Source organism: Danio aesculapii, chromosome 22, assembly GCF_903798145.1.
Source record: "Danio aesculapii chromosome 22, fDanAes4.1, whole genome shotgun sequence".
Lineage (NCBI taxonomy): Eukaryota > Metazoa > Chordata > Actinopteri > Cypriniformes > Danionidae > Danio > Danio aesculapii.
In genome coordinates this window covers 11,057,162-11,068,301 of record NC_079456.1, presented here as the reverse complement: position 1 = coordinate 11,068,301, position 11,140 = coordinate 11,057,162, and the positions used below count along the sequence as shown (strand labels likewise).

Below are 11,140 nucleotides of genomic sequence, written 5' to 3'. Positions count from 1 at the left end.
AAGTGACGAGCAGCATGACTCATGAACCAATCAGCAAGATATGCATCGTCAGCATACAAGCTCAGTTATGCTTATAACTGCCAGATGCCATATATACATTTAAAATGCATTCAATAGCATCTTTAAAAAGTAAAATAAATAAATAAGTAAATAACTAATATAAATCACATATATAAGAAAACCTTTAAGAAAAAAACAAAAACAACCATCACAATCCACAAAACCAAAAGTGCTTGTTAACAAAACGAAAAATTTGCCCTCAGAAAAGCCTTAAATGAACCAATCCTTGGTGCGTAAATTAGCAATTGCAGATTGTGAGCTTTTAAAGTTGCATTAACCCTTCTCAGTAGGCTGGGCTGACCGCATTTGCATGTCATCTGCATGCGTTAATATTAACGAGAGTTTTGCTGTGGGGAATAATAGAGAGCTCTGCTGAGAGAAGGTGAGCTGCAACTTTACAGTGGAAAGAGTTTATTATTGTTGAATTACTTTACCCCACACACGTTCAAAATGGCGCATGCTCTAGTTTTGAAGACAGCATATAAAGAGAGAGAGAGAGAGAGAGAGAGAGAGGCACACACAAGTTACTGATCATATCTGAATGAGTCCACACATCGGATGATTATCCGTCCCTCTAGGATTTTGCGGAGAAAAAAAAATCAGATTTTTGCGAATAAAATTACTGATGTTGTGGTAAGTTTTGCAGCAAATCTTGAGGTATTTCTTTTATCAGTTTGCGGTGAATGTACACACAAATTTACACTCCTCTGTTTATTATTAATTTATTAATTTTTTTGACCTCGACAACCACTGATGCTGTAATTTATAAAAAAGAAACACTAAGAGAAACTAGAGTTTACTGTGTTGTAAAAATATGCTATACAAATAAACTACTACTACCACAACAACAACAACTACAACAGCAACAACAACTACTACTACAAAAACTACTACAAGAACAACAACAACTAAAACAACAACTTCTACTACTACAACAACAACAACAACAACAACTACTACTACTACAACTACAACAACTACTACAACAGCAACAACAACAACTACTACAAAAACTACAACAACAACAACAACAACTTCTACTACTACAACTACAACAACAACAACAACAACTACTACTACTACTACAGCAGCAGCACTGTATTGTAAAAATATGCTATACAAATAAACTACTACTACCACAACAACAACAACAACAACAACTACTACTACTACAACTACAACAACTACTACAACAGCAGCAACAACTACTACTACAAAAACTACAACAACAACAACTTCTACTACAACAACAACAACAACAACAACAACAACTACTACTACTACTACAGCAGCAGCGCTGTATTGTAAAAATATGCTATACAAATAAACTACTACTACCACAACAACTACTATAACAACAACAACAACAACTACTACAGCAGCAGCGCTGTGTTGTAAAAATATGCTATAAAAATAAACTACTACTAGAGTACTACTACCACAACAACAACTACTACTACTACTACTACTACAACTACTACTACTACTACTACTACTACTACTACAGCAGCGCTGGTTATACAAATATGCTATAAAAATAAACTACTACTACAAAAACAACAACAACTACTACTACTATAACATCAACAACTACTACTACTGCTGATACTACTTTAGCAACAACTACTACTATGACTACAACAACAACAACAACAACATCAACTACTGCTACTACTACAACAACAACAACAGCAACATGACGAGGATCACACATCAGATGAGAATTATGTATGGACAACTTGAGCACATTTCATTCGCAAATATGAAAATTTTTTGAATGTAACACTAGTGCCGATGGCGCTCTGTGGGAATTCGAACAGTGTCCTGACTGCCCAAAACATGCGACAATTAAAAAAAACTTTCAATCTCTGCAAAAATTCACAACATTTGCTTGTTTTTACATTTTTTCATGGAATCACGAAATCCTAGAGGGTCTGGATTATGCTCTAGTAAAATGAATGGATGATTGATTGATTGATTATGGAAATGAGAGATTACGTCTATGATTGATGTTTGATTGAAAAAACAATGAGAAACGTTAATGCGCCATTGAGAGTTACAATTGAAGACATTTTACCACATCATGCAACAAATATAGAAGAAAACAGAACATGTTTGCTTGGAGAACTGACTGTTTGAGTGGAGATACTGGAATAAAGATGCACAAACCAGGAAAAACAAACTCTTCTGATGTGGTTGAGATAGTGAATGGTTGCAAATGAAGTTGTACACGGGACGTACCTGATCCGGGTAGAGGAGTAGGAGAGGACGGGCAGGTTGGAGGTGAACTCGCTCCAGAACCTGCTAGAAGAGGAGGAGAAATACATGCTTTACTGTGTTACTTCACTGTAAAGTTACTGTATTTAGATATTTAACTCCTTAACAGGCATTATAACTGTACGGTTAACATTTTGTCTACAGGTTATCATTAAAATTAAAAACTCAAAATGGTGTCAGGGACTCAATTTAACCGAAAAAAAAAAGTTTTATATTAGTTTTAGTATTAAAAAAGTCACTCAGAATAGTTTTTTGTAATCATGATAAACCTCTGAAGACCTTCAACAGCAGGAGTCTAGTTAAAAAAAAACATTTGAAATCAAAATGTTTCGCAAAATGGACAGATCTAGAAAGGGCACCTATATGACCCTTTTTCTTTTGTGTCTCCAGAATGTGTCTGTAAAGTTTCAGCTCAAAACACCCATCAGATTATTCATTATACCTTTCAGAATATTGGAATTATCTGCTCTGAACACAATGTAGCAGTTATTGTTGCCTCAGATAAACAGCACAGTGACAGACATGAAGGAAGCAGATCTCACATAACGTTTGTGAGTAATACTACAGTAAGAACTTTACCAATGATTATTTGTTGTGGAGTTAATTCAAGCCTTTTTGCAACGATGAGTCACACACAATGTTGTTACAAAGTTCACGCCCACACACACACAGCGCACGTGTTTAACATTGAAATATTTTTGCATGGCAAATGTGACAGGATACATGTTAATATCCACTGCTGTATGGACATCAGTTGCGTTAATGTACAAAATAAACCTGATTTAACGCCCACAATCAAGGATTGAAGCATCTTTTTTTATAATTATACTGACTGTGGTAATAAATTCATTACACACATGCACTGTTTTAAAAGCATTTTAAACTTGTAAAACTAACTCTTGATCACATTTGATGATGATTGATGATCACAGAGTGCTCAACAGATCTTTTATTCCCAGTTGCTTTGCACACGTCCTGTCTTGTTGATTTGATTATATGCGTTACTACTGAGACATGTTAATTTGAGGCTGTCAATCACTTCGGAGGGTGGGGAAAACGCAATCCTACATCATGTTGCGGTCGGCCTCAAAATGGGAGGGATTTGTATCCTATTTTAAAGTCAGGAAATAAAAAATAAAAAAAATAAACTAAAAAAAACAGAACGACCGCTATATATACTTCCAGAATCGATCCTTAGAATCTTTCTATGAGCTAAATAGAATATTTCTAAATATTAGCTGGCCCCTCACATAGTTTATTTTAAGACTGCCTTTCGATAGATGATACAGGCTGCCTGTGTGCAGATACAATCTTTTTAAGAAATCTTTTATACCTACATCAATTACATTTATAAACACGTAATATTTGAGTTGATGATTAAATGTTTGTGTTCATATGTGTTGTCTTTTTTTTGTTCAGTACAGTGGTCCTTCGCTATAATGCCGTTTGCTTTTCACAGCCTCGCAGTTTTCTTTCGAGTAATTAGACATGGTTTTTCTCTACAGCGCATTATGTTCTGTGTCTTAATTGGCTGTAGACCATTGTCAGTCAATCTCCTTCGTGCAATGTCTCCTGTACAGTACAGAATGCGTCCAGCTTGTCAAATTTACATTTATCTTTCAACGCTAGCAGTGTGACTCTGAAGTGCTGTACTGCATGTTTGGAAGTTTTCTCCCCACAATGTCGACGGAACATTCTGCACTGTAAAGGCAGAGGAAGATGCTAACCAGCGCACAAAAAGGTTGAACTTCTGCCATTAATACATAAATAAATGAATGGTTTTGATCTTTGGTTTCATTCTTTAATACTAGACCTAATTTTCTACAAAGGTTTGAACTTTGAGAGTGTTTAAACAAGAGAGAAAAATGTTAAACTGTTAACTTAACTCTCGCGAATAACAAGAGACCGCTGTATATGTAAATTTGGCCTAGGGTCCAAGATAAATTTCCCCATTCGGGACAATGAAGTGTATTAAGTTAAGCAAGTTACTTTTGCTTATTTTATAAACACACATTTACTAATAAAAATGACCTACCAGAGTTGTTGTTATATTTGACAGAGAGATCCTCCTCAATTTCATACGTTGACTGTCTTGATTTCTGAAATAAAACACTCACGTTTAGAGGGAATAATGTAATCGTTTGGATATTCTTGTTATGCAAGTGTTATTGTGGTAAAGAACCTTTCTAGCCAAAATCTTTCTCTTCCTCTTTTCCTCCTCTGAGCCGTGGTGTGACTGCGCTCGGGTCAGTCGCTTGTGCTGGTGGATCTGAAAAAAATAAAAATAAAATAAATAAAAAATTAAATAAATAAATAAAACATGAGGTTTCAATTACAGAAAAAGAACTTGAACAATTAAAAAATTAAGACCTTTAAAGAAAAAATGGATTTTCCTGTAGTCTGAGTTGATGAAAAGTTTGACTGCTTCAGCCACAGTATTCTTAACCACACCCCTTTTACCGTTAGTTTGCTAAAAGGAAATGATGTGCAAAAAGAAAGCCCCGCCCCCTACTCAATATTCTATTTCAGCTGTAAATACATCAAATACTGAACTAAAAGTGGTTTACACAAACTTTGATGCTTTACTGGAAGAAAAAAAATGTCACCAACATCTTCAATGACCTGAGTGTGAGTAAATTAACCAAATTTTCTAGCTGAATTAAGCATACTTAATTAAAATGACAACATCAAGTGTGGTCATGTTTGCAACGCAAACGTTTGTTGCAAAAAAAGAAGAAGTCACTGACCGTCCTCTGCTCCTCCACCAGACGCTTCTCCAAACCCTCTTTGGAGGATTTCAGGGCCTCCTTTAATTTAGAGCTGATCTACAGTTTGTAAAGAAGGGAAATTAATCACTTGTAAAAACACAAACTGGTTTATTATTTTTGTGTCTTTTACTTCAGGTCTGTTTTTACCTTAAACTGGGGTTTTTCAGAGTTGAACAGCAGCACGTCATTGAATAACCTGATAGAGCAAGAGTTTTAAACATTTACAATTACAGTAGACTCCAGCACATGCTCTGTGTTCATGACTCGATTAAAAATAAAGACTTTATCTGTTGTACTTGTTATTCTTGAGATGAATCGCACAAAAGCATTACAATGGCTTGGAATCATTTCATCTTATAATGTAAAATGAATTTTTGCAGTAAGAAAATAAGACCTACAGTTGAAGACCAAGTGATCCACCCTCCTGTGAAAGTTTAATTCTTTTTCAAATATTTTTCAAGTGCAGTTTAGCAGAGAGATTTTTTTTCAACACATTTTAATCATAATATTTCTAATAACTAATGTCATTAGTCTTTGCCTTGATGCCAGATACTGTTTTACTAGTCATTTAGAGTGTAATTTAAAGGCTTAACTGGGTGAATTAGGCTAATTAGCCAGGTCATTGGATAACAGCAGTTTGTTCTGTTGCCAATCAAGAAAAACAAAAACTATTCTTAAAAGTTCACGAAACACCAAAACACATTTTTGAGATGTTGACAGTCATATATGTGTCCCACGCTGCAAAAACACTATTAGGACACATATATTTCACTAAAAAGTGAAAATTGGTTGTTTTTGAGTTATTTCGTGCAAATTTGTTTTTGCAGTTTGAAAATAATTTTTTAAGCTAGGTCACGGCAATTAAATCCTTGACGTCTTGGGAGTCTTTCTTATGAATTAATGCTGAAAACTCAAAGTGTTTCCAGACCGCCAATCAGCACGCTCTATTGTGAATGAGGTGCAACTTCATTAATATGCACGATGGCTTCGAGGACGAGAGACGCCACGTTGTGTTGTCAACCGTAATTAAAACAAGTGGAAGAAGAAGAATTGTTTGGAGACATGGGTCGTCAGTGTTGCATTTATAAATGTTCAGCAATAAAGGTTGTTTCCATTTTCCCGCAATGACAGCGCAGCTGGACTCACGTGTGGATTACAGTGGTCTGCTAACATGCGACAAAAATATGTCTGTAAGGAACATGTTTTTCCCGAGAGCTTTTCACATCTGGAAATGGTGAAATCGGAAATTGCCGCTCGTCTTCTTTTAAAAAATACGCGGTTCCAGTAGGTGTTAATTGTCCTGTCTCTACAGATTTGGTAAGTGTGTGATCACTGTTCTTTGTTTAGAGGCAAAGTTAGTCAGCAGTACTCTTTCAGTTTTTAAAGACATACCTAAATCAAAATGATTTAGTTAATAAGTTTACAATATGTTAACATACAATATTATGGACTGAAAGATCTGCTGTAAACGCTGCTCTCCGAATGTATACATGTAAACACCGCAATCAAACTATTACCATCGTAGGATTTTCGCCGCATTTTGTGACATACACACATGTCTATACACACATGGCTTTTAAGTTACAGAGAAATGGAGAGCTTTTTCCTCCCATTTGCCATGCGGTATCAAACATTCCATTAAAACAACATTCTTCCAGCAGTTCCTCGCATCCAATATTTCGTTTGTGATGGGGGCATGCATGAAATGTTCCTGAATGAAAGTGAAAGTGCCAAACTGCAGTAAAGTCGACAAATTAAAAATGAAACAGCCGGAATTACATGCCACTCCGGAGGAAATGTGGATAGCATGGTGACGGAATGATGTTATTATAATTACGTGCTATAACATGTAAAACGGGATCATGACAGGAACATTCAAAAAGCAACTCATGTAAACACCTTAATCATATTATTGTCTTATTCAGATCAAGGCAAATAATTTAATTACTGATGTCCATGTAAATGTAGTCAATGTCTGTCTGCCCTGCATCTGTGTTTGTGTTGCCGCTGTGAAAATCAGCTGTAATGCATGTACTGAAACTGCCCTTACGCCACTCGACACTCCCACCTAAAAAAAGCTGGACTCACCCACTTTCCTGACTTTTTTCAAACTAGAGGTGTGAAAACACCCTGCTGAGACATTCATGGCCCTTTAAGGGGGTTGATAATATTGACCATAGCAGCTTTAAAAAAAAAAATTCTAGCCATATAAAAAAAAGAGAAAACAAAGACTTTACTCCAGAAGAAAAAAATATTTTAAAAAATACTATGAAAAATGTCCTTGCTCTGTTGAACAGTTTCACAGGAGGACTAAAATGTCTTTAATTTTTTACACCATTTTACATTATTTTACTAATTTTAATCAACGCATTAACTAATGACAATTAAAAGAAACATTTTCTTCCTGAAATGATATTATAAAAATGTATTTATTTATATATATATAAAAAAACCTAGTGTGTATATAAAAATACCCCCAGTGTGACGAGAACATGAGTACATTGAGTCTATTTACTTGTGTAAATGTGTGTAAATTTGGATTTATTCAGTTTTTTTTTATTAATTTTACTAAAATTATTGTCTAATATGAAAATGTTCATATTATTTATCTATAATACAGTTTGTAAAATAATATGTTCTGTCTTTTAGTAGACATATTATATTATAGACTTGCTTTGTTTACCAAATAAGTGGATCTAATTGGATTTTGGTCGCGATACTCTCAAAATCATTTTATCTAAAAATCTGCAGATTTTTTTTTTTTTTTTTACAAAATTCTGTGCAGAAATAGCAAAAAACTTCCACAGATTCCATATAGCCCTAGACATGAGGTGTGTCTCTGCAGGCCACCTTAATAAGAGTACAACTAGGTCATACCCATGTCATTATACATCTTTCTGTGCCTGTAAACCACATAAAGCTTTCCACACAAACACACACTCACACACACACGCACACGCACCCGCACACGCACACACACAGAGGACTGAATGCAGTAACTCACGATGTTTGCAGCAGTTGGGAAACGGTTGGCATTCCTGTTTTGCAAGCTTCAGTGGACAGAATGGACTGAAGAACAGAGACTGTGAGAAAACAGGAACAAACGGTTACGCATTATATAAAACCGCTAACTTTGAACAAAATGACCAGTATGTGTTCAGGATGTTACTTCAGCAGGGAGTCAGACTACAACAGAAAACCTGGGAACAACAGCTGTATTTTTAAACATTGACAAATGAAAACATGAGATTGGAAAAATTGATATATTGCAGCATTTTATTTTTCTTTGATAAATATTGCGTTGTGAATACAGTTTTACAAGATGGTTTGGATAGCTCTATTTGACAGTTTTCTGGGGAGTCTAACAGTATTCGGGTGCAGAAATGTAATAATCACAATTCAAAAAAGCTTTTATTTCTTTATTTTGTCTTGTTTCTATTCCGAATATTGGAAATTTCTTAGATCATGTAAAAATATTTTCACCTTTAAAAGAATCAACTCAAAATTAAGAGTTTTTTCTTTAAAATAATCAACATTATCTGCTAATGGGGCGAGTAAAGATATTTGTACTAGAAACATGACAAAAATTCTAAGTACGTTTTTTTTGTTGCATAAATCGTTTAAATAATTAAATACAATGAATCTGTTTCACCTCTGAAACATCATAACTCTCTTAAAATGCTCAGAGACGTTTTTAAGAGGCCTTAAAAAAACCATTCAAATGATAAACTTTCACTTTACTATAGTTAACCTCTACAAATCACGTGTGTTCTGTGACTCCAGCTCAACTATAATTCAGAATCAACATTGCATTTCTTGCTATGCGACTATTGCAGATGCGTACATTGTGATATCGATGCTAAAACGATATATTGAGCAGCCCTAACAGGAATAGAACAGCCCCAATATGGATCGTACAGTGGAGAGGACTGACAGAAAATAGTGGTGAGCAGAGTTAGAGGGAAAGGATCAGCAAAGGACCTCGAACTGGGAATCAAACTCGGGTCACCGTAACATCCTCGGTGCTTAATGACGATGCACCTAACCACTAGGCGACAGCTAATTGTCTTACTGTTTTAGACTTTCTCATATAATATACTTCATTCTAGGGCTGGACGATATGGCAAAATGCATTCTCGATAATTATTTTCCATATTGAACGATAACGATATACATTTCGATATCAGTTGTTAATGCTTCCAAGATTTAAAAGAGTACCCCAACAATGACTCAAGCCACAAAAATAAGAGGATCCATTAAATGGCAAAACATTTTCGGCTGATAAATTTTCGGTGGCCAAAAATCCAGTAAATCTCTAATATTTACACACTTTTATATCTATATAAAAGCAAAAAAGTCCAGAGCTTATCATTGTTATTAATATAAATTTAATCGTGATACGATATAATATTGTTTATCGGCCCAGCCCTGATTCATCCTAAGGCTGCACAATAGATTACAAAATTATCGTTATCGTGATAAAAGTACACAATATACACATCTCAGAAACAGGTGATAAAATACATTGATTTTATGCATTGGTCATTCTCTAAAATTCTCTAAATTTGACCAATCTGATTGGGCCATACTATCTTTATTCCGGCCTCCCCAGTAGTTGCTGTTCTGCTATTGGCTGGAGCGGCCCAAGGCTGAACCCAGTGTCAAAAATAAACACTAATGGCGGGGACTAACATTACGCAACACTAATATTTTACCTGTTCATTTTAATATCACTAAATAAATAAATAATTTTTAAAAAGCTTATGAAAATAGCATTTTTTCAAACAAAATGTTAAATCGTAGGAAATATCGTTATCGCATTACCCAACAACGTCAAATATTTTTCCAGTATCGTGCATACCCTACTACACACCTGCCTTTTACATTCAGTCAGTGCTAATAAATGCCTGTAAACTCTAATACATGCTGATATCTGACATATTTTGTCTAATTTGATTCAGCTTAACTTTGTTTATCACTTTCTTTAAATGCACCGTCTTTGTTAAATGACATTACTGTCCAGTGTTGTTGTAGGTTGTGGTCTGGTTAGTCGTAAATGTAGAGTAATCTCAGAGGAAGGGACTTACCGACGGATGAGAATGGAGCCGGAGGACACTGATCTACAGGAACAGCGTCAGGCGGACGGCCGTACGTCATTTCATACAGCAAGTGTCCAAACGAGTAAACGTCTATACTTTCTGTGGTCTGATGACAGAAAAAAACAACAACATCACACATTTCAGCGATACTGGAATTATTTTTATCATGTAAACAACACATTTGGGTGTATTTAGATGGGATTTTTTAGAAATAAAAGAACAGTTTTGTGGAATTAAACTTGGCAAATTACTTAAAATGCATCAGAATGTGTTGAATATATTGTTAAAAAGGTGTATGTTACACTTTTGTGTTTGTGTTTTGGTGTCAGATAATTCCACAGAAGGTATTTTTCTTCAGTTTTATTAGCATCAAAACAGACAAACATTTTGGCACTGAATTGTTGATAAAATGTATTGTTGCGCTGATTCATACATCACTGGAAAATTAATGTTGAATATTTACAATTTATAAAATGTAAAATTTATTTATTTTGCTTAGAGTAATACTTATATTTTTAAGATCAATTAATAAACTAATAACAAATATATATAATATATGAAAATGACAAAATTAAATACAATTTTCAAATTATGGTATGTATGGTAAGTAATAATAAATAATATGTATATAATAAATGTTATAACAAATAAAAAAATAAATAACTCGTCATTAAAATACACCCATTCTCACAATATGTTTATGATAATATACTATTAATTGCTGCATAAAATTAAATATAATAAAATACGAAAAGTAACTATTTTCTAAACCATTTTTTAAAATACGTAGCTTTTTGTTACTTAAATATAATTTTTGTATTTTCTTAATATATGAATAAAAATAAATATAAAATACAATTGACATTTATAATAAATAATATTTAATTTAATAGTTTGTTTTTAATTTTTTTTAGTAAATTCAACATAAAAATGTCT

General features: G+C 34.1%; 1 protein-coding gene across 4 annotated transcripts in view; it reads right to left on the bottom strand.

The window, feature by feature from the left end:
• pxk (PX domain containing serine/threonine kinase) overlaps window positions 1-11,140 on the bottom strand; it is a 31,646-nt gene that overhangs the window by 3,288 nt on the left and 17,218 nt on the right. Inside the window, exons 11-18 of one of the 4 annotated variants that reach the window (XM_056447538.1) lie at window positions 10,193-10,310; window positions 8,110-8,188; window positions 5,253-5,301; window positions 5,085-5,162; window positions 4,520-4,606; window positions 4,373-4,436; window positions 2,302-2,364; window positions 495-522 (exon numbers count right to left, since the gene is read on the bottom strand). In XM_056447538.1, the coding sequence (XP_056303513.1) occupies window positions 506-522; window positions 2,302-2,364; window positions 4,373-4,436; window positions 4,520-4,606; window positions 5,085-5,162; window positions 5,253-5,301; window positions 8,110-8,188; window positions 10,193-10,310 (555 nt within the window). In that variant the 3' untranslated portion in view covers window positions 495-505. The remainder of the gene's footprint in view (window positions 1-494; window positions 523-2,301; window positions 2,365-4,372; window positions 4,437-4,519; window positions 4,607-5,084; window positions 5,163-5,252; window positions 5,302-8,109; window positions 8,189-10,192; window positions 10,311-11,140) is intronic. The other 3 variants (XM_056447539.1, XM_056447536.1, XM_056447537.1) reach the window with 3 other exon arrangements.